General features: G+C 47.0%; 1 protein-coding gene across 1 annotated transcript; it reads left to right on the top strand.

Moving 5' to 3' along the window:
• Positions 1 to 9,033: 9,033 nt before the first annotated feature.
• Positions 9,034 to 12,940, top strand: LOC101018374 (group IIE secretory phospholipase A2). The gene is made up of 4 exons (XM_003891245.3): positions 9,034 to 9,285; positions 10,126 to 10,264; positions 10,467 to 10,573; positions 12,424 to 12,940. The coding sequence occupies exons 1-4, from the start codon at positions 9,246 to 9,248 to the stop codon at positions 12,564 to 12,566; spliced, it is 429 nt and encodes a 142-aa protein (XP_003891294.1). The 5' UTR covers positions 9,034 to 9,245; the 3' UTR covers positions 12,567 to 12,940.
• Positions 12,941 to 24,115: the final 11,175 nt, after the last annotated feature.

Raw genomic sequence — 24,115 nt, 5'->3', positions numbered from 1 at the left:
TGGACCTAATAGACATCTACAGAACTCTCCACCACAAGTCAACAGAATATACATTCTTCTCAGCACCACATCACACTTATTCCAAAACTGACCACATAGTTGGAAGTAAAGCACTCTGCAGCAAATGTAAAAGAACAGAAATTATAACAAACTGTCAGTCAGACCACAGTGCAATCAAACCAGAACTCAGGATTAAGAAACTCACTCAAAACCGCTCAACTACATGGAAACTGAACAACCTGCTCCTGAATGACTACTGGGTACATAAAGAAATGAAGGCAGAAATAAAGATGTTCTTTGAAACCAATGAGAACACAGACACAACATACCAGAATCTCCGGGACACATTTAAAGCAGTGTGTAGAAGGAAATTTATAGCACTAAATGCCCATAAGAGAAAGCAGGAAAGATCTAAAATTGACATCCTAACATCACAATTGAAAGAACTAGAGAAGCAAGAGCAAACACATTGAAAAACTAGCAGAAGGCAAGAAATAACTAAGATTAAAGCAGACCTGAAGGAGACAGAGACACAAAAAACCCTTCAAAAAATCAATGAATCCAGGAGCTGGTTTTTTGAAAAGATCAACAAAACTGATAGACCACTAGCAGTACTAATAAAGAAGAAAAGAGAGAAGAATCAGATAGATGCAATAAAAAATGGTAAAGGGGATATCACCATCAATCCCACAGAAATACAAACTACCATCAGAGAATACTATAAACACCTCTATGCAAATAAACTAGAAAATCTAGAAGAAACGGATAAATTCCTGGACACATACACCCCCCAAGACTAAACCAGGAGGAAGTTGAATCCCTGAATAGACCAATAACAGGTTCTGAAATTGAGGCAATAATTAACAGCCTACCAACCAAAAAAACTCCAGGACCAGACGGATTCACAGCCGAATTCTACCAGAGGTACAAAGAGGAGCTGGTACCATTCCTTCTGAAACTATTCCAATCAATAGAAAAAAAGGGAATCCTCCCTCATTCATTTTATGAGGCCAACATCATCCTGATACCAAAGCCTGGCAGAGACACAACAAAAAAAAGATAATTTTAGACCAATATCCCTGATGAACATTGATGCAAAAATCCTCAATAAAATATTGGCAAACCAAATCCAGCAGCACATCAAAAAGCTTATCCACCATGATCAAGTGGGCTTCATCCCTGGGATGCAAGGCTGGTTCAACATATGCAAATCAATAAACGTAATCCAGCATATAAACAGAATCAAAGGCAAAAACCACATGATTATCTCAATAGATGCAGAAAAGACCTTCAACAAAATTCAGCAGCCCTTCATGCTAAAAACTCTCAATAAACTAGGTATTGATGGAACGTATCTCAAAATAATAAGAGCTATTTATGACAAACCCACACCCAATAGCATACTGAATGGGCAAAAACTGTAAGCATTCCCTTTGAAAACTGGCACAAGACAGGGATGCCCTCTCTCACCACTCCTATTCAACACAGTGTTGGAAGTTCTGGCCAGGGCAATCAGGCAAGAGAAAGAAATAAAGCATATTCAATTAGGAAAAGAGGAAGTCAAATTGTCCTAGTTTGCAGATGACATGATTGTATATTTAGAAAACCCCATCGTCTCAGCCCAAAATCTCCTTAAGCTGATAAGCAACTTCAGCAAAGTCTCAGGATACAAAATCAATGCGTGAAAATCACAAGCATTCCTATACATCAATAACAGACAAACAGAGAGCCAAATCATGAGTGAACTCCCAATCACAATTACTACAAAGAGAATAAAATACCTAGGAATCCAACTTACAAGAGATGTGAAGAATCTCTTCAAGGAGAACTACAAACCACTGCTCAACAAAATAAAAGATGACACAAACAAATGGAAGAACATTCCCTGCTCAAGGATAGGAAGAATCAATATTGTGAAAATGACCATACTGCCCAAGGTAATTTATAGATTCAATGCCATCCCCATCAAACTACTAATGACTTTCTTCACAGAATTGGAAAAAACTACTTTAAAATTCATATGGAACCAAAAAAGAGCCCGCATTGCCAAGACAATCCTAAGCAAAAAGAACAAAGCTGGAAGCATCACGCTACCTGACTTCAAACTATACTACAAGTCTACAGTAATCAAAACAGCATGGTACTGGTACTAAAACAGACATATAAACCAATGGAACAGAATAGAGCCCTTGGAAATAATACCACACATCTACAACCATCTGCTCTTTGACAAACCTGATAAAAACAAGAAATGGGGAAAGGATTCCTTATTTAATAAATGGTGCTGGGAAAAGTGGCTAGCCATATGTAGAAAGCTGAAACTGGATCCCTTCCTTACACCTTATACAAAAATTAATTCAAGATGGATTAAAGACTTAAATGTTAGACCTAAAACCATAAAAACCCTAGAAGAAAACCTAGGCAATACCATTCAGGCCATAGTCATGGGCAAGGACTTCATGACTAACACACCAAAAGCAATGGCAACAAAAGCCAAAATTGACAAATAGGATCTAATTAAACTAAAGAGCTTCTGCACAGCAAAAGAAACTACCATCAGAATAAACAGGCAACCTACAAAATGGGAGAAAATTTTTACAATCTACCCATCTGTCAAAGGGCTAATATTCAGAATCTACAAAGAACTTAAACAAATTTACAAGAAAAAATGAAACAACCCCATCAAAAAGTGGACAAAGGATATGAACAGACACTTCTCAAAAGAAGACATTTATGCAGCCAACACATGAAAAAATGCTCAACATCACTGGCCATCAGAGAAATGCAAATCAAAACCACAATGAGATACCATCTCCCACCAGTTAGAATGGTGATCATTAAAAAGTCAGGAAACAACAGGTGCTGCACAGGATGTGGAGAAATAGGAAAGCTTTTACACTGTTGGTGGGACTGTAAACTAGTTCAACTATTGTGGAAGACAGTGTAGTGATTCCTCAAGGATCTAGAACTAGAAATACCATTTGACCCAGCCATCCCATTACTGGGCATATACCCAAAGGATTGTAAATCATGCTGCTATAAACACACATGCACACATATGTTTATAGAGGCACAATAAACAAAGACTTGGCAAAGACTTGGAACCAACCCAATTGTCCATCAATGACAGACTGGATTAAGAAAATGTGGCACATATACAGCATGGAATACTATACAGCCATAAAAAGAATGAGTTCATGTCCTTTGTAGAGACATGGATGAAGCTAGAAACCATCATTCTGAGCAAACTATCACAAGGACAGAACCAACACTGCATGTTCTCACTCATAGGTGAGAATTGAACAATGAGAACACTTGGACACAGGGTGGGGAACATCATACACCGGGGCCTGTCATGGGGTTGGGGGAGTGGGGAGGGATAGCATTAGGAGATATACCTAATGTAAATGACGAGTTAACGGGTGCAGCACACCAACATGGCACATGTATACATATGTAACAAACCTGCACGTTGTGCACATGTACCCTAGAACTTAAAGTATAATAATAATTTTTGTTTAAAAAGGAAAAAAAAAAAGACCAACAAAACCCATCAAGCAAGCCCACCAATTTGAGGACAGATCAAGAGGCTGACCCAGCTTGCAGAAAAAAACCTAAAGGCACAAAAAAACCACTAACCTCAAGTAACCTGATAGTGGTTATAACTGTGGTAATTACTATGGCAGTAAGTCTCCCTGTGGGTACAGCAGACCAAAATTATACCTATTAGGCATATGTCCCATTTCCACCTTTAATTAGGCCTGTCACAAAGTTGGAACCCCCAGTTAAGGTTTATGTTAATGATAGTGTTTAGATGCCTGAGTCTACAGATATTCGTGGGCCCTGTCACCCAGACGAGGAAGGAATGTTAATAAATGTGTCCACAGGTTATCACTTCCCCCCTCTTTGCATAGGGACGGCTATCGGTTGCTTAAAAGGCTACCGACAACATTGGCTAGTTAAAATTCCAGGTCATAATCAAAGATCAGTATCCTATCATTTATTTTGTGGATGGAGCCTGGATCATTCACAAAGTTCAGTTCAATTAAAATAGTTCAAGCCCAGAAAAGAGAGATGTCAACAACCACAACAATGTTCAAAGAATTTAGAAATATTGATTTGAAAAAATTGCATCTCTGATCACGCTGTGGTACTACAAAATAATTCCTATGGAATCGTCATTGATGGGTCCCCTAAGGGGACCTTTGCAGTTAATTGTACCAATCAGAATAATAGATGCAAGACAGGACTAAAACAGAAACTATACTGTCAAAAAGATGACACTATTTACACTAAAAAACGTGCCCCGTTTCCCATAATTTGGACCGATTTTGGTACGGCTGGCCCACATCCGAAAATGATTAATGCAATAATAGACCCTGAACATCCCAAATTATGGACATTAATGATGGCCCAATCTCATATTCAGGTTTAGGAAGAAAACTATTATATCCAAAAAAGTGAGAGACTTGTATCAGTTTTCTTCCAACCAAACGGTGCCCATTCAAAGTTGTGTCAAGCCTCCTTTTATGTTGATGGTCAGAAGTATTGATATTCGACCTAATTCTCAAACTATTACTTGTCAAAACTGTCGCCTTTTCACCTGTATTGATTCCATGTTTGGTGTAAAAACATCTGTGTTGCTAAAGAAGGAGTTTGGATACTGGTTTCCCTCAATAGACTTTAAGAAGCCTCTCCTTCCATTCATATCATCACAGAAATGTTAAAAGGAGTGTTTACCAGGACAAAAAAATTTATTTTTACCCTTACAGCAGTCATTATAGGCCTTACTGCAGTCACAGCTACTGCTGCAGCTGCTAGAATTGCTTTACACTCCTCTGTTCAAACTGCAAAATATGTAAATAATTGACAAAAGAATTCCTCAAAATTGTAGAATTCTCAGACCTGGATAGACCAACAATTGGCAAATCAAACAAATGATCTTAGACTATTATTTAGATAGGAGATCGTATAATGAGCTTAGAGCATCATTTGCAAATGCAATGTAATTAGAATACTTCTGATTTCTGCATAACTCCCCATTTATATAATGCTACTAAACATCATTAGAAAAAAAGTTAGACATCATCTGGAAGGAAAGAATAAAAATTTAACATTAAATATAGCCAAATTTAAGGAACAGGTTTTTAAAGCATCTCAGGCTCATTTAACTCTCCTGCCTATGACTAACACTCTCACTGGAGCTGCTGATGGACTTTCAAAGGTAAATCCTCTTAAATGAATTAAGACCATTGGAGGATCAACAATTGCAAATTGTGCTTTAATGTGTATCTGTTTACACTGTTTGCTTTTAGTCTACAGATGTGAAAGATGCCTCTGAAAAAAAAAAAGACACCACAAACAAGCCATAATAGCAATGGCGGATTTAAAAAAGAAAAAAGGGGGGTATGTTGGGAAAAGGGCTTCTGGGGTACCTGTATAAACTGGCCATAAAAATATAGGACAATAAGTTGTGGAAAGCCACAAGAGGCCTCTGAGGAGGAAAGCCTCCTAATTGCCGTCATGTTCCCATGCTCAGAGCGAGACCCACTCTCTTATTTGTAAACACTGTGTTCAAGGAGAAAGACACTCCTTTGAAGCACTGGAAAGCAGACAGACATGCAGGCTCCTAGTTAAGCCCACTCCCACTAGCTACTCTCTGATGAGTTAAAGATATACTGTTTGAGCATAAAGGAGATTCATTTAAACTACTATTGCTATAAATTACGCCTACGACGCACTGCCATCCTTTCACTGTTCCGCCCTGAACATCTGCTTCTTAGATCTAAGTGATTGTACTCAATAAATACTGTGGATACCAGAGCTCTGAGCCTTTTGCAGCCTCCGTTTTGCAACTGGCCCCCTGGCTCCCACCTTTATGAACTCTTAACCTGTCTTTTCTCATTTCTTTTTGCCACCAGACTTCAGGTACCCTACAGGTGGTGTTGAGGCTGGTTGCCAACACACAATCATGGTGGAAGGTGAAGGGGAAGCAGTCACGTCTTACCTGGCTGGAGCAGGAGGAATAGAGGGAGGGGAAAGATGCTACACACTTTTAAACAACCAGATCTCATGAGAACTCTGTCAGGAAAACAGCACTAGGGGAATGGTACTAAACCATTAGAAACCGACCCCATGATCCAATCACCTCCCATCAGGCCCCACCTCTAGCACTGGGGATTACATTTCAATGTGATATTTGGGTAGGGACACAGATAAAAACCATATTAATGATATTCATGGTGATGGTGATGATGATGGTGATGGTGATGGCGATGGTGATGATGATGGTAATATTGATGGTGATGATGGTGATGGTGACGATGATGGTAATATTGATGATGATGATATGATACTGATAGTGATTATGATGATGATGATGATGGTGACTTCTAAGCTAAAAGGGACAAGTTTATATCAAGAGAAAAAAAGATATCACTGAGAGGCTGGGCCCTGTTCCCTCCACTCACCTCTACCCTAACAACCCTCCATCGTGAAAGTTAAAACCTGTCAAGCAGGGACAGTAATCCCATCAAAGTGCTTGGAGCCCTGGCCAGGTCACATGCTATACCCCAGTGGGAGTAAGTGCCTTGAGCTCCTGGGACAGCATCTTCTTCCTCCATGGCCAGGGAAAGGAGAAAAGGAGGGACCCAATATTTATGGCTCCTGGGCAAGGCCTCCTGCAAAGGCTTTACATATTTCATTTCATTTCCTTTTCTTCTGGTCTACAACCTTGAGAGGACAGTCTATTTTATGGAAGATGAAGCTGGGCTCAGAGAAGTGATGGGACTGGCCAAGATCACACAGCCCCTAAGTGCAGGGGTCATCACTCAAGCCCTGGTCTTGCTGATGCTTTCTACCGCATTGTGCCAATGGGTGAAGACCATAAAATCAATTACCTTTCCCCAAATGTCTGAACTGCCCTCCAAGTCCAAGTCCTACCAACACTCCAGCTTCAAACCTCAACTGAGAGCACCTCCACCTGGAAGCCTGCCTGACGTTTTCTGCTTGGCTCTGGCCCTATAGTCTTTACTTTTCTGCTACAGGTATAGACCTGCACGGACTTGGAGGAGCCCTGTCCTAGCTGGGCCGGATTCAAAATGGGTCACAAAAGGGATCGTCTCCGAAACCTGGCCCTTCCTGGGAAACACGCCTTATGCCACCACAGGAATGGCTGTGGGCCAAACCTCCCAGGGAATCGACGCTAATTTTCAGTTGTTTAGAAGGTAACTCCTCAGTGATTCACTGTTTGGGCTCTCGTAACCCAGGCCAGGAGAGCCAGGGGCTGCTAGGAGATCAAAAGGAAATGGTGAACAAAGGTCTCCCTTTTCAGGAGACCATGACTCACAGCTGGTAGGTGATCCTGGGCAGGTGGACTCACCTCTCTGACCCTCTCCCCCGAAGTCTTCTCTGAAGCAGGGCAAGAGCCCAGCAGGAAAAGAGTCCCAGGAGGAGTTATTAGCAGGAAACGAATGGGAGGGGCAGGAGACAAGAGTTTCCTGGGCTTTACTCTCATTGATTGATTGATTGATTTTTCTGAGACTGAGTCTCACTCTATCACCCAGGCTGGAGTGCAGTGGCGTAATCTCAGCTCACTGCAACCTCCGCCTCACAGGTTCAAGCAATTCTCCTGCTTCAGCCTCCTAAGTAGCTGGGATTACAGGTGCCTGCCACCACACCTGGCTAATTTTTGTATTTTCAATAGAGATGGGTTTTCACCATGTTAGCCAGGCTAGTCTCGAACTCCTGACCTCAAATGGTCCACCTGCCCTGGCCTCCTAAAGTGCTGTGATAACAGGCGTGAGCCACCGTGCCCAGCCGACAAAAGGTTTTTAACACAAGAGTATTAACACTCAGCCCTCCTCTCCTTACTCCAAGGTGAAACTTCCCTGGGCCTCTATCCTCTGGCTGGTTGGGGTCAGGGAATTTGTGTCGGGATTCCTTCCAGCCTGTAGGGTGAGACCCAGACTCACTGGGTTTAGTCTCGTCTCCTGGAAGGGAGGCTGGCACCAGGCCCTAGACCAGCTCCTGAAGCCAGGAGCCTACTGGTTAGGCCCAGGGCTGCAGCACGCCGGTTGTCATGGGCCCTGGGCACACTGGCCTTTGTGGGCTCTTCCTCCATATAAAAAAATAAAATAAAATAAAATGTTATGACTGTGTTGGTTTGAAGACAAATATAATCCAGATGTGATGGTACTTATTTTTTTCCTACTTTGATAAGAAATTAACACATTCTGTTGGGGCCACTAAAAGTAGCATGGGTGCTAGGCACCGCCTCCACTTCGTGCTGGATGAATTGGCCCAGGTGAAGCCCTTTGGGTTGCCTGGGTTTAAATTCTAGCTCATCACTTACACATGTGCGTCAGTTTCCTCCTCTGTAAGATGGGGATGACTGCAGCGCCCACATGATGGGGCTGTGGTCCTGCTTGAAAGGGGCTCGGCACAGTGCCAGGTGCATAGCAAGTACTCGGTGAGGGCTGGCTGCCTGGTTGCGTGTGAGTTTTCCATCCTCCTGTGCGGGAGGCAAGAGGGACACCTTCTATCCCCATAATACAGGCAGGAAAACCGAGGTTCCAAGCAAGGGAAAGGATCTGCCCAAGGCCGCCTAGTATGCAATGGAACCAGGACTCCAAGGCCACAGACCCAGTGACTGCCAGGCCCTGAACGGTGACGGAGGTGCACAGTCAGTGATCCCAGTCACAGACCAGAGCAGGAGGGTCGGGGAGGGGAAGCGCCAGGCCAGGCCGGGGGTCTCCTGCCTCCAGTTCTGCCTGGGTGGAAACTTGGAAACAGGATGGACTTGGCCCTGGGCACCTCCAGGCTGTGAGAACTGAAGTTTTTCAGTCTCTCTGAGTCTCAGTCAAATGGGGACGAGGAAAAGATATCAAGAATGACAAGCATCCGTCACAGCCCGCACCTTGCAGCTTGGTCAATGGATGATTTATTGGAAAGGGTGGGCTACGGGAGGGGTGTGAGTATAAAGAGCCACGAGATTGCCCACCATACCCTACACTGCCTGGAAGCAGAGCCCACAGGCCCCAGCTGGCCCCTCCCCGGGGACTTGGCCAAAGTGTCAGACCTGGAAGAATCGTTGCATCACTGGGCACTCACGGGTTAATGACAGGGAGTGGACAGGACCTGGGTATTTAACTAATTAGGAGGCGCCCTGAGATCAGAGGTGCCCCCGTTGCTTTCTTCTGCTGCCTTTTGTGCTCCTTGTGCACCTCCCTTCTCCATAACCTGGGATGAAACCTCCCCACGTGCTGGTGTTCCTTTGCCTCCTGGGTAAGTGATCTTTGTGACCTTCAGCCTTCTTCTGCCCCATCTGGCAACCCCAAGCTCCCTAGATGCCCCTGAGCCTGGCCCTACCGAGGGCATGGTGGATGCCAAACAGTGGAGGCTGCCCCCTTCCTGCCACCAGGGTGACCCCGAGGCCAGTTTTGCCTGAGCCAGCAGTGGCTGGAGCAGAGGGGAGGAGAATGCAGGCTGGGAGGGGTGAGGGACATGGGCCAGGGGCTGGAGCATCCTGGACAGCACACCCTGGGCTCCTTCTCCTACCCTAGCTTGCATGTTTAGCTCCAACCTGCCGAGGTGGGCAGGATTCAGCCCCATGGCTGAGTCAGGAGCACCGGGAGGAATTCAGGGAGGTCAGCGGAGGTGGTCAGGAGACAGGTCCAGTGCCATCTGATGAGACTTGAGGGGACAGAGTGTTCCTGGGTGAGATAAGGGCTGACACCTGGGGAGGACTGGTGGCTGGTGAGGAGCCCCTGGAAGGGGTGAACGAGTGATAGTGTTGTAGATAGAAGATAATAGTGGGAGGGGACATTGGAGGGGCTGACACACTGGAGGTGAAGACCAGGGGGATAAAGGTGCAAAGGCTGTCATTGGCAATATTGTTACTTTTATTACCATGCTTGTTGTTGAGAATGGGTTGCTTTGGGGAGGTGAGCTTAACTGGACAACTGGAGAGATGCCTGTGATCAGATTTGAGGGAACATCGAGGAAGTTGGCTGCAGAGGGTGGGGCTCTCCCTCCCCCTCTCCCCCTCTCCCCCTCTCCCCCTCTCCCCCTCTGCCCCTCTCCCCCTCTCCCCCTCTGCCCCTCTCCCCCTCTCCCTCTCCACAGTGGCCCTGGTCACAGGGAACCTGGTCCAGTTCGGGGTGATGATCGAGAAGATGACAGGCAAGTCTGCCCTGCAGTACAACGACTATGGCTGTTACTGCGGCGTCGGCGGCTCCCACTGGCCGGTGGACGAGACTGACTGGTGAGGAGGCAGCCTGCAGGGGGACCTCCATGGGGATGGAAGAGCTGGGGGATCCTGGGAGGATCCTGGGAGAAGGGGGTGCGCCTGGAAAATTCAGGCTGATCTCTCCTCTGGGCCGCTTTGGGCTCTGGGCCCCCGAGCAGCCCCTGGTCCAACCCAGCCTGGCTCACAGGTCCCCCCAGGTTGACCATGACCCTTACAGGTGCTGCCACGCCCACGACTGCTGCTATGGACGTCTGGAGAAGCTGGGCTGTGAGCCCAAACTGGAAAAGTATCTTTTCTCTGTCAGCAAACGTGGCATTTTCTGCGGTAGGTGGACAGCCCTGAAGTGACACAGACACCCTGTGGTGAGGTGGGTGGAGGCAGCTTAAGACAGGAAGCCCCTCCTGATGGTGACCTTGGGCCTTATCAGAACCAGACCCCGGGCTGGAGGCATGGGGTTTCCCATCACCATGTAACAGTGAGACCCAGATGTTCACCGGGTACCCAGGCTAGAGAAGCCCATACCCCATCAGTGCAGCCCTCAGCCCCAGGTATCTCCCCACCCACAGACACCTCCCAGCTCCAGCCTCTGGAAAGAGGAGCGGAGGGGGCTGAGCTGAGCCAGGGCCCAAAGGAGCTGGACTCAGGCACCCTCCCAGGGCCTCAGCAGGAGCTAAAGGTGAAGTCCCTAAGACAGAACGAGCTGGGGCTTTGGGGACAGCAGACGTGGTTTCCAAGGGCTGACTCCTCACTGGGACTGTCAGGCTGGACCCATTTGCTCAGCTTTGCCATGTCCAATGCCCACTTGGACCAATTAGCTTTCCTTTAGTCCCAGGCCCAGGCAAGCAGCCTAAACCAAGTGACAGCGTGCAGAGACCCCCACATGGGAGAGGCAAGCTTTCTCCCTGCCACAAAGCCAGGAGCAGCCTGAAAGAAGGGCAGGGCCTGGTGGGCGGATGGTTCAACGCGGAAGGATTCGGGAGGTCGTAGAAGACTCAGCTCAGTTCTCTAAATTCTGTCCTGGGGGCGGGGCAGAGCTGGCTCCATTTCCTCTGCAGTCATCAACTTGGCAGGGCAATGTGCCAGGTACTGAGTCCCTGTCGCTGGAAGTCCATGAAAGGCAGGAGCAGCCACCTGCCAGGATCAGGGCTGAGAAGAAGAGTTAGAGGAGGAGGCAGGCAGGTGGAGACACAAGCTCTGGATTCTACTCAGGGCGTCACCTTCCACCTGCCTGTGACTTTGGACAAGTGATATAATTCCTGGAAAGCCTCTGTTTCCTAATCTATAAAACGGAGAGGCTTATACCTACTTCCCCAGCTCAGTCCAGCTCCTGCAAAGAGCCCCCAAAAAGAGGCTGACCGGCTCGGTGTTAAGTCCCTTCCATCCCTGAGTATTGCTGACATAGCAGGCGTGGGCAGAGCCCTGACGGCAGAGAAAGGCTCACCTTCAAGGGGCGAAATGAGGCACCTGGTCTGAGCTGTGAGATAGTCATGGAGAAAAAAGGGAGCTGGAGCCACTGCAGGCAGAGGTGACAGAGGCAGCTGCAGTGGAGACAGGAGGAGCCTTCTGGGCCCCTACAGAGCTGATGCCAGCTGGCTCTTGGGAGGGCAGGTCATGGCAGAAGTCTGACTCCCAGGCTGGGCATGGGCAGAAAACGGCTCTATCCACTCTGATGAGGACAGGCAGAGGGCCCTAAGCAGACCCCAGCTTTGGTCCCGGTGGCTTCCAGCCTGGGCCCACGCCACTCTGGGGCACACATAGCCATCAGAGTGAGTTGCTGTCATTTTCGTAGCTGTCCTCTCTGCTTGATGGCCACAATCCGCCATCAGCAACACATCACATAGGGGCGCAGGGGTTGCCTAGAAATCCCCCTGGCTGGGGGCAGTGAGAGCGAGCCAAGTGGTGTCTCTAAGGCAGGAGAGAGCTAAAGGCAGTCAGCGTGGGCTTGAGAGCAGGGAGGGACAGCGAGGGCAAGCTTCCAGCTTCCCTGGTGTCCCGAGCCACAGTGCACCCCGCCCTTGTCTCTTGTCTCACCCATTCCTGAAACAACGCGAGAGCTTGGGCTTCCATCAGAATGGAGTTGGTCCAGGTCAAGAACGTGGACCCAGGAGCAGCCAAGAGCTGTCCCACACATATCCTGAGCTTCTGTGGTCCCTGACTCACTTTGTCCCATCCAGCCGGCAGGACCACCTGCCAGCGGCTGACCTGCGAGTGTGACAAGAGGGCCGCCCTCTGCTTTCGTCGCAACCTGGGCACCTACAACCGCAAATATGCCCATTACCCCAACAGGCTGTGTACCGGACCCACCCCGCCCTGCTGAGGCTGTGCTCGGCCTCTTCCCTGTCCCTTGAGGTCCTGCCTCAGGCTGCTGTAGTCCCAGTCCTGGGGAACATTGGCACCAAAGGCCCTCCCTCTGGAAAATTCCTTTCCTGCAAACCCATCCCTGCTTCAGAGCTCAGAGATACGTCCTGGACCATCACTAGCCTCCCAGGCTACCCCTTCTCTGTAGAAAGAACCCTGCCCCAGGAGCCATGGATCCTTCAGCACCCGGAAGACTGTCACCAACTTCGGGGATCTCAGCTCCTTCTTCTGAATAAGTGAATAATGTTTTCCATAATTCTAATATTCTCTGAGTCTCAAATTCTATCAGTCATTCTAGGGTTTAATTCACTAAAGTTTCATTCATTCATTATTTTTCTGATCACCTACCTTGTGCTGACAACGTGCTAAGCATTGGAATAATTTGGGAACAAGTCTGACATGGGTGGCCCTGCCAGCAATTCCAGCATTAAATTCTTTTAATTTTCCATGACAGTAAGTTTCTGTGACTCTTTTTTGTTTTTGAGACGGAGTTTGCTCTGTCGCCCAGGCTGGAGTGCAGTGGCGCAATCTTAGCTCACTGCAAGCTCTGCCTCCCAGGTTCACACTGTTCTCCTGCCTCAGCCTCCCAGGTAGCTGGGACTACAGGTGCCCGCCACCATGCCCGGCTAATTTTTTTGTATTTTTAGTAGAGATGGGGTTTCACCGTGTCAGCCAGGATGGTCTCGATCTCCTAACCTCATGATCCACCTGCCTCGGCCTCCCAAAGTGCTGGGATTACAGGTGTGAGCCACTGCGCCCTGCCCTATGACTCTTTTTCTAACATTCTACAATCTTATCCAAAATAATGCAATATCTGGAAGGAATATTTCTGGCCATATGGCTTAATGTGAGAAGCATGAAAAATACCAATCTAAAAATATTGTCCCCACTGTGTCATCAGGCCTCAAATCCCCCCCCCCACTGGCAAAGATTGGTTAAGAGTGAGAAGCAGCTCTAGATGGTCTTATCCACACCCCTTCTTTGATAGGCCCCTGGGGGCCAGAGAGGGGATGTTCTACCCGAGGGGGTGTCCCCACTCCCTGGCCCTTCATTTCTTCATGAAGTTGTCATCAGCCACCCACGCTCTGGTATGGCCATGTTAACCAGGCCTGCTGGTTGTCATCTTGGAAAGACCAGAGTGCCCAGGGCAGTTCAGCTGTGAGGACACAGGAAGAGGAGGAGGAAAGGGTTCAGCATCGAGGGCCGACTCCAAGCTCCCAATTCTGAAGCCATGAAGAATGTAATGCACTCAAGGATTCCCACCAGGAGGAATGCAGCCTATTCTGGAAGCAATCTATTTCAGCAGATGGTACTTCTAAAGATAGAATTATCTATTATATGCTGATGAAATCTTACAGGACCAGGAATTCACCTGCTCAATGATAGCGCACCTGCCAATGCATTGCACAGGGCAAAGCTCACAGTGGACACTCAACAATGTCCATTCCCTTCACCCTTCCCAGGGCCTGTGCACAGCATTCAAGACCTTGAGGGCAGGGAGGAGAGCAAAGAAAATCAAAGGGATGGCCGGTCACAGTGGCTCACGCCTGTAATCCCAGCACTTTGGGAGGCCAAGGTGGGCGGATCACCTGAGGTCGGGAGTTTGAGAACAGCCTGACCAACATGGAGAAACCCAGTCTTTACTAAAAATACAAAATTAGCCGGGCATGGTGGCATATGCCTGTAATCCCACCTACTCAGGAGGCTGAGGCAGGAGAATCATTGAACCTGGGAGGCGGAGGTTGCAGTGAGCCAAGATCGTGCCATTGCACTCCAGCCTGGGCAACAAGAGTGAAACTCCGTCTCAAAAAAAAAAAAAGACAATCAAAGGGATGTATTGCTGTGACCTTTAAAAGGTGAACAAGCTCTGTGCTAGCAATAGGAAGGAGAAGAAAGACATGACAGGCATGTGTACTTTGCTATTGTAACTGACTCAAATCCTCGCCAAGTATCACCCAAAGACCATGTCTTAAAGCAAAAACGGCCTGTGTGGGGGAAGAGTGCAAACCTCGTTTGTAGGAAAAGTGGTTCTGAGGCGCCCTCTGGTGTCCATTTCATTCAGGCCACTAGGGAGAAACCTGCGCCTGGCTTAAACCTCGACTTCTCTTCCTCAGGTGGGCCAAGTGTGCTTCTGAGCTAGTGAAATTGGTCCCCTCACATTTTCATAAATAAATATACTGAGAAAATGCCAAAGGCGGCCACACAACCATCTGAGGATGACGGCCACTGTGGAAACGGGAAACACAGGGAGGAGCTGATATGGGCAGATTAGAGAGGTGACACCCTGGGCATGATGGATTTAAGGCACCAGTGGGACACCTACCTGATGATCTTACAGTTGTATAACTTTCTGACGAAACAAACATTGAAACTTAGGAGCAAGACTCCAGCGCAGCCTGCTGTGACCCCTGCCCCCACCCACTCAAACCAGGCTGTGAGTCTTTTGGCCACAGACCAGCCTTTACCCTTTGCTTTCCCAGGGCTCAATAAATGTTTGATGATGGCATCAAGGGGCCTGCCTAAATCCTGTTTGCCTATGTGTGCGTATCTAGAGAACAATCACTTGATACCCAGCAGCAGACTTGCAAAAGGGACTGAAAAAAGGAAAGAACCCTGAACTTGAACTCAGAGGTTCCAGGTAGAGCGCTTTGTTCTGCTACTTAGCAGCAGTGGCTCTGCTTAGACCTTTGCTACTCAGCGTGGTCCATGGGCAGTGGCAGCTGCAAAAGCAGCAGGGATCCTGTTCAAAATGCAAAATCTTGAACCTGACCCCAGACCTGCTGAAATCAGAATCTGTAAGTTAACAAGCCCCACTGATGATTCGTGTGCACATTAAAATCTAAGTGCCGATAAATGGTCACAGCCTCGGTCTCTGCATTTGTCAAATGGAAGTATGACATCTCCCCAGCAGGCTGGTTGTGGCACAGTTTGAGTTAGCATGCATGAAAATGCACAAATAATGGCTAGCACTGAAAAATCACTCGTGTTCTATGAATGAATGAATGGATAGTCGTAACAATAGCTAACATTTGCTGAGCACTTGGCATTTGTTTTAAGTGCTTTATGTGTGCTAATTCATTGGATGAGTAAACTAAGCCAAGGGGACTGTCAAAGCTGGGGAGGGGACATTCTCACCTAAATGTTTCATAGTTTGCCTCTCCAATTTTGATGACAGGATTTGGATTGGTTTTGCTTTTATTCCTATTTAGCACCTAACCAAAGCTACGCATGAAGTGCAAAGGTAAATACCTTGCTCAGTAAGTGACCAGAAATCACAGTGGAATTCCCAAGTTCAATGAAGAGTCTGATTAGGATTTCATGGACATGCGTCTGCTTCACTGGGGTTCTTTGCAATGTCACCACCAGAGAACTGAATACTAAAGTTAATTCTTTCCTTCAATAAGTTTTGTACTTCTGGTCTTTTGTGCTTCTGGTCTTTTGCTGGATGCTGGAGATAGACACGAATCAGAGTCAACCAGCAGACAGAAAACAGCAACTATTCTACACTAGCAAGTAATGTGACACCCCTAAGAAGAGAGTATCAGGACTAATGGTTCTTTTTTTTTTTTTTTTTTTTGAGACGCAGTCTCGCTCTGTTGCCCAGGCTGGAGTGCAGTGGCTGGATCTCGGCTCACTGCAAGCTCCGCCTCCCGGGTTCACGCCATTCTCCTGCCTCAGCCTCCCGAGTAGCTGGGACTACAGGCGCCCGCACCTCGCCCAGCTAGTTTTTTGTATTTTTTTAGTAGAGACGGGGTTTCACTGTGTTAGCCAGGATGGTCTCGATCTCCTGACCTTGTGATCCGCCCGCCTCGGCCTCCCAAAGTGCTGGGATTACAGGCTTGAGCCACCGCACCCGGCCAGGACTAATGGTTCTTAAACCCTCCATCCTTCATCACGTCTCCGTCCTGTCCACCGGTGCCAGCTTCATTTTCCCAGAGCCTGATTTTCATCATGTCACTCCTCTGCTCCTGATCCATCGGTGGCTCCCCATTGTCCACCAGCCCCTGGTATCCAAGGCTTGGTATCATCTGCTTTTCCAGCCTCTTTTATGCAGCCCTATCTATTTACTAAGCTCCTCTGCTGTCCCGCCTTCATACCCTTGTGCAATAGCTTCTCTCAACCTAAAAGCCTCCCTTGCTCACAGGCTCATCACCATGCTAAAATCCATGGGCTTAAAGTGAATCCCAAATGTCACCTTTTCCTTTATTTTTAGAGACAGGGTCTCACTCTTGCCCAGGTTGGACTGCAGTGGCACGATCATAGTTCACTGCAGCCTTAACCTCCTGGGCTCAAGCAAGCCTCCCACCTTAGCCTCCCATGTAGCTGGGACAACAGGTGTGTGCCATCAATTCTGGCCAACTTATTTTTGGTAGAGACTGGGTCTCGCTATGCTGCCCAGGCTGGTCTCAAACTCCTGGCCTCAAGCGATCCTCCTGCCTCAGCCTCCCAAACTGTTGGGATTACAAGCATAAGCCACCCTGCCCAGTCCCAAATGTCACCTTTTCCATGATGCAGTTTCAACTGGAGCAGATTTCACCCTCCTTGAACTGCCAAGCTGTGTTTATACCTTTCCTAGAACTGCTTGCCCCGTTATTTGGGTCCTTGCATGGTGGCGGCAGACTGCTGTGGGTTCAAATCTTGTCTCTGCTACTAAGCTGTGACCTTGGGCCCATTATTTATTCCTGAATGGAACCATCAGCCTCACAGGGTGGTTTTCAAGTTCAAATGAGACGATGTATCCAGAGGGCCCAGGGCACACTAGCTGCTCCATCTGTGCCTGGCCACCTTCTGTATTTTTGCTCTCCAATTGCAGTTGTCACACAGTAGATGCCAAACAGGTACCTGTTCAGTTGAATTCTACGCTAATGTCCCCCAGAGGCACAGGTAGATGGTGCAGCATATTTCCAGGCAGGAGCTACCTGTAACATTCCCAGGTCAGAATGCACACGCAGGCCGGCTCCAGACACTACAAAGCAGTCAGGCAGATCTTTGTTATTTTGGGGTTTTGAGACAGGGTCTCACCCTGTCACCCAGGCTGGAATGTGGTGGTGTGATATAGCTCACTGCAGCCTGAGACTTCTGAGCTCAAGTGATCCTCCTGCCTCAGCCTCCTGAGTAGGTGGGTCTACAGAAAGGCACCCGGCACCAGACCCCAGTAATTTTGTGTGTGCATGCATAGAGATAGGATCTTGCTAGGTTGACCAGGCTGGTCTTGAACTCCTAGGTGTGAGCAAGCCTCCTGCCCCAGCCTCCCAAAGTGCAGGGATTACAGACGTGAGCCACCACACCCAGGCCTGATCTTGAGAATCCATTCAGCAAGCACAGCATTACTCTTCCAGTAGAGAAAGGCACATGACAGGTGTTTGAAGAAGTTCCCAGTCTTTCTCCAAACTCATTGTGCATCCCTAATAAGCTCTGTCCTAAACACTGGAGCATCCCACTCCTAGGTTTCGCTTGCACTGGCCATTCAGTCCAAAATGCCTTTGCTCCCATTTCTGCGTCCTGTCTCCCCTTTCGTGCCTCGTCCAAATATCACTTCCTCCATCAAGCCTTCCCGAATTCTTTGAACTCACAGCCCTCTCATCAGTACCTCCTTCACGGCATATGCTGTCTCCTGGGTCAGTGACATGTCCACTTTCACTCCTGGACTGGAGGCTTTTTGAAGGCAGGATCCATGACCGTTTCAACGCCCAGAAATAAGGACCCATACAGAGTAGAGGCTCACTCGATGGATTCTTGGATGTTTGGATGGATGAATAAATTGAATAGAAACAATCCTCTGGGGATACCCAAGTCCTTCTACCATAGGGCGGTTCGGACGAGTTTCTCCCAGAAGGTAGGAAATGTTTCCTTCTGCCAAGCCAGAATCTGTGAAGTGACAGGACTGGCCTCAAGCCTTTGCAACCAAGTTCTAAATCTCTGCATCTAAATGGTCTGAGAGTGCCCATTCCGTCAGCAAAAACCATTCTGTCTAGCCAAAACCATATTGGAGCAGGGCTTTTTATGAACTGTATCTCAAGACACACACCCTGTGTCTGTGCATTGGAGGAAGGGAAAGGCCAGAAGCCTGGGGTGGTGTCTGGTTGATGCAACTCTAAACACCCAGGTTTTCAGCCAGGCTTTCTCCAAGGTGACCATGAGCAGTTACGAAGAAGGGACAAAGGTACAGCCACGTGTCCCTACCTGGCTCAAGAACACTTCTCTGTCCTTAAAGACTCATCCTATCTCCCACACAGGATCTTACAGGTCACCTGGTCCAACGCTGCCCAAACAGGAAGCCCCTCGAATCCCTAGAAGCGGCCACCTGGCCCCAGCTGAATCCCTGGAATGGGATTAAGGAGGCCATGGAAGTTTTTCCGTGTGCGGGCAGCACCTAGATTGGGACATCACGTTGGACCATAGCAGGTTTTCTGGAAGAATCTCAGGTTAACGGGGTCTGGAATCTGGGCCTCATGGGCTCAGGAACCAGACAGTGTTTGTCTATCCAGAGATGATGGGTCTCTCAGTTGTGGAGTGAAGAACCACCACACAGGGAAGATCGCTTGAGAGACTGTAGGAGAATCTGCTTGCAGGAGCTGGAATATTCTTGCCTTTCATCCAGGAAACCATACAGTCCTTTTTGACATCAAGGCATCAGGGAGCCAATTCAGAAGGCTGCTTGTTGAATACAAAATGAAGAACGGGAGAATGGGAGTCTCAAAGTCAAAACCATGATATGGTGAGGTCTTTAGAGCCAGTCCTTGACTGGCCAGAGCGCTTGTGTGGATGGGGCCCCTGCTGGACGCACTGAAGGACTCCCCTCCCTCTAGTTTCCTGTGGACCCTTCTAGGTGAGTCATGCCCCAGATGGTGCTGTCTGTGCCTTGGCAGGGAGCCTCCTCCTGGAATGGGGTCAAACAACACTGAGAGTTCTAGAGGAGCCCAAAGTGGCCGCTGACAGACAACTGCTACACATTTAAACAGTTTCAAACTATCAAGAGGTGCTCTCAGATATCAGGCAGAAATCTTAAGTGTGTAGTCCTTAAGAATGGCCCTGCCATTGTGTGTGGTGGCTGCACTTAGCTGCACTAAAGCAAAAATCAGCTGTTCTAAGCTTAGTCAGATCCCAAAGGACTACACACCGAGAACACTCAATCCAGCACATGCACACACACAAACCTTCCACACAACGTCTCTAAAAAGGACATTTCCAGCACACTCAGTCTCCCTGCCCACTCAAACGGTGGTCAGATACTAATAAAAACAACTTAAAACTTTGTTTTTAAACTAGAATTTATTGGTATACAAAACTCCATTTCATAGATAAAGTGGCACATCTTTGCAGCTTCTATTGCACCAAGTATCGAAGATTAAAAACACACAAAAAAGAAACATTTGGTTTTGAAAACACTGCAAATAGCCAAGTACAGTACTTTGGTAAATAAAAAATAAAATGGTTCAGATGAACACAATCCGTGGAAAGAAACGATCTAGGGGGAAGGAACTATGGACATCAGACAATGGTCACAATTCTCACCATCGAGCTCCATAGATAAGGCAAGACTTGCTAAGTCTATGGATCACGACCCCATGGAGGTCTTAAGTTTCTCCAGACTGAAGCTAGAACACGTATAGTGCAATTAGAAAAAGAGAAGGCCCCTTCTCCACGGACACATCCACCCCTCTGTAAAGGGGACTGACGCACGCCAACACTTGTGCATGGGAAAGGGGAGCCCCCGGGTGTGACATCTGACTCCTGGCCCTTTTCTTCTTTTCTCTGAGCTCAGTGCTGGTGGAGACTCTGGAAGAGTCACTGGGAAGGCCAAGGGCCCTTCCTACTATGAAAAATGAACCGTTAAGAGTGGGAAAATGTGGGGAGCTTCTCACCAGTACTGCTCGAGGGAACTGCCAGGGATCAAACCGCCAGCTGAGGTCTGTGGCTGAGCTAACACGATTGTCATGGACGGCTGCCAGCCTGCTGCGGGCTGACATACCAAGGATGAGAGTCAGGCTACAGAGGCTCTGTCCAGCAATCACCGCCGGCCGCAAGGACTGGCAATGAGCAGCAGCAGCTCTGGATCATGGCTATGCCCTGCTTAGAATAAATTCCCTATGCAAAAGTTCGTAGTTTTACAGAAATAGACTCTTTACACTGGTACCAGCCCCTTCTCAAGTAATTCTGCAAGGACGCTAAACATTTTCACAGAACCACAAAACAGTCCTAACGAGGACAGTAAAGAGAGGGATGCTACAAAGCAGCTGCTTCAAAGATATAGGTCAGAATCTGAGGTTTTAAAGGAATTTCACCTCGGGACGGAAGACGGCCAGGCCAACCACAAGGCACAGCTCTTTCCGGAGGCCCCCATCAGTGGAGAACGGTAAGCTCTGCATCCTCCATACACTTGGTGACTGGTGTTCCGTGTTCTCTCCACATTCCAAAAATGACTGTCCCCTTACTAATATGCGATGGCAGACGTCTTAATTTATGCCATCTAGATCTTCAATGATGTCATTAAAAAAAAATACAATTTACTGGCCGGGCAGGGTTGCTCACGCCTGTAATCCCAGCACTTTGGGAGGCTGAGGTGGGCAGATCACGAGGTCAGGAGTTCGAGACCAGCCTGGCTAACATGGTGAAACCCCATCTCTACTAAAAATATAAAAATTAGCCAAGCATGGTGGCACGCACCTGTAATCCCAGCTACTCAGGAGGCTGAGGCAGGAGAATTGCTTGAACCCGGGAGGTGGAGGTTGCCGTGAGCCGAGATTGCACCACCACACTCCAGTTTGGGCAACAAAGCAAGATTCTGTCTCAAAAAAAAAAAAAAAAAAAAAAAAAAAAAATTTACTTTAGAGCCAGGAAAACACATCTTATAAAAAGTGCCATTATTACATCACCTCAGAACAACTGTCAAAGGCCCCAGAGTTTTAGCAACACTTGTTCTGAAAGCTGTGATGAATGAAGCTGTGAACGAGAATGGCAAAACATAAAAACTGCATCCGAGTCTGAGTCTAAAGATTTAACATGGCTAGACAGAGCCTTGAGGTAAGAAAGTGAAGAGCTACACATCTACCCAAAACGGGAGTCTGACAGGGCCACTGACATGTCACACTAAAATCAGGAAGCTCAGTTCTCTTCCCCTGGCAAAGATCCTTTTGGTCAGGGTAATTTTTAGTCACCTCTGACTAGGAATCCAAGTTTCTCTTCAACTGACTGAATATTTCACAGAGGTAAACTGATAGCATTCTATGCTGACCCAGTAAAACCCAGGCAGAGTCTACAGAGTTTCTCAGAGGTAGAGAAATTGCACATTGACTATGGGGACTCACTACGAGTACAGTTCAGCGCCGAAGTCCATCTGATGCTACCTGTGTAATATGTGAGCAACTCTCTCCCTGATGGAAGGTGGCCCTCCTCCCACCCCACCTCCCACCCCCACACCCACCCCCGAAAATCACATCATTTCACACTGAAGAAGCTCCCTGGGGCAAGCAGGGCAGGCATAATAAATTACCCATGGAAAGGCTCCCTCCCAGTCAGCTCCAGCTGCTCCACAAGGGAGACCCCACTTCCCAAGCCCTCAGAATCAAATTGGCATTGGAAGTGTTTTCAGAGCTTAATAAAGAAACTACAGACAACGTCGACTAACATTTAAAATTCTTTCTGCCACAATTTCTCAAGCATACTTTGCTCCTGAAAGTGTATGTTCATTATTATTGAAAAACTAAATATACATATACATTCTAACTTTCTAATATCTCCTAGTGGCAACTATATTATCTAGAAGTTATGGTTCTATGTTGCTTTAATACATCTACCTCTCTAGTTCAAAGTTGTTGCCACTAAAATTGTATTTATTTTGACCTCTAAAAAAAATCTTTTTAAAATCCATAAAACCTTTAATATACAGTTTTAAGAGCAGTAAGCAGCTATGTACCACTGCTCCATCCCCTTTCTCCTGACCAAACTACAAGCTACCAAGACAATCTCATGTAACATAAATCTCTACAAGATATAACACAGAGGTTAAGACACATTCAGTTCCTAATAAAGAGTTCACAGAGTACCTGTACTAGAGTAATAGCTGCTGACAACAGTCGTCCCAGGACTAAACATACTGGGCCTCCACTCGGGCTGCCAGTGAAGTAATTTTCCAGTGCCCACTGAGGCAACTAAGCATATCGATTCCAACTACCTTATGTACCCAATGAGATTGAGGCAGTGAAGTCTAAATTGAAACCATTAGCTAGAAAGTATCACTGAAGTTGGATGCATGTACCCCAGACCAACTGTAACTGAAAAGCTGTGAAACAGTAATAAAAGAAAATTACTAAAGCCATTTGATTAGTTTTTTAAATCACCGTTATTACACTCCAGAAATGCTGAAGCCTATTATCAGAATTAGGTAATTTATAAATAAATGTTACCAATATTCTTTAATAACTTTTTAGCAGCTTCTAAAACTTCTAAAACCCAACAGGGCCCAAGGCCACCTTCATTAACCATGTAAATAAAGCAATTCTACTACTTCTGACAATGAGTCTCTCTTAAACTGACTGCTAATCTGAATTTCTGGCATACAATCTTGTCTTTCTGAGAGGATCTGGCCTCTGAGCTCAAGCAGTACAAAACAGACAGGAAAGCATCTTCTTCAGAAATACTCAGCCAGTCAGGAGTCTGCCCAGTGTTGAAAACCAAGACAACCACAGATCCTAACGCACTCTCGATCCCACTCCCGTAGAGGAAGGCAACAGAGATCTTTCATTCGTTTGGAATGAGTACAGCAACACAGCCTCAAGCTCAGGGCTCTGCGATGTGCACAGAAAAAATGCTGTGCACTTTTAATCTGCTAAATTTTACAATGTACTGTACCCAAGAAGAATCCAAATCACAATGTCCTAGGAGCAATTCCAAGAGACTACTGATGCTCCAACTACAAAAAGCCACCAAAGTCAAAAACAAAATCAAAAGACAGCAGTGAAACTGAAGAAAGCAAATGGCCTGCTGATAAAGACAATCTGACGACTCCAGGAACTACCAAACTTTTTAGTTATCACTTTGCCTCCGAATTTTTCTAATTGTGAAATGTGAGGGGTGGGGAAGATAACTAATATTTAACTTTCAACTCAGCATCAATTATTTGCCCAAGTATTAGGTCCCAAAAGACAAAGATTATCCACGATAGGCCACCTCGGATGTTGTGGTTAAGTTCACATCCACCAACTCAGTTTTAGGAATGACATCTCTCCATTGCTCAAGTCTGTCTATTTCAGAACTGAAGAGTCATTCCAAGGCCTTAACCAAAGTATATTCTCTTCCCTGCTGGTCCAACCTAAGTCAACCAACTCTGCTGGTCCAACAACTCCCAGCAGATGCTGGAGTTTCCCAACTTCGAAATGCCAAACAGGGCTTAAATAAAAAGAAATACATGTGGCATTTTATAAGATTTAACTTCCACAATACTAAGTTTAGCGACCTATAAGGTCAAGTTACCATGTATCTCTCTGAAGGCAACTAAGTCTACAACAG

The sequence above is a fragment of the Papio anubis genome, unplaced genomic scaffold (genome assembly GCF_008728515.1).
Source record: "Papio anubis isolate 15944 unplaced genomic scaffold, Panubis1.0 scaffold261, whole genome shotgun sequence".
In the NCBI taxonomy this organism is placed as follows: Eukaryota; Metazoa; Chordata; class Mammalia; order Primates; family Cercopithecidae; genus Papio; species Papio anubis.
This window is presented reverse-complemented; position numbering and strand designations above follow the sequence as displayed.

Excerpts from the sequence above, each read along its gene's own strand:
- LOC101018374 (XM_003891245.3), top strand. The coding sequence starts at position 9,246 with ATGAAACCTCCCCACGTGCTGGTGTTCCTTTGCCTCCTGG. Across the intron at positions 10,265-10,466 it reads CCGGTGGACGAGACTGACTG|GTGCTGCCACGCCCACGACT; the intron begins GTGAGGAGGCAG and ends TGACCCTTACAG. Across the intron at positions 10,574-12,423 it reads CAAACGTGGCATTTTCTGCG|CCGGCAGGACCACCTGCCAG; the intron begins GTAGGTGGACAG and ends TGTCCCATCCAG.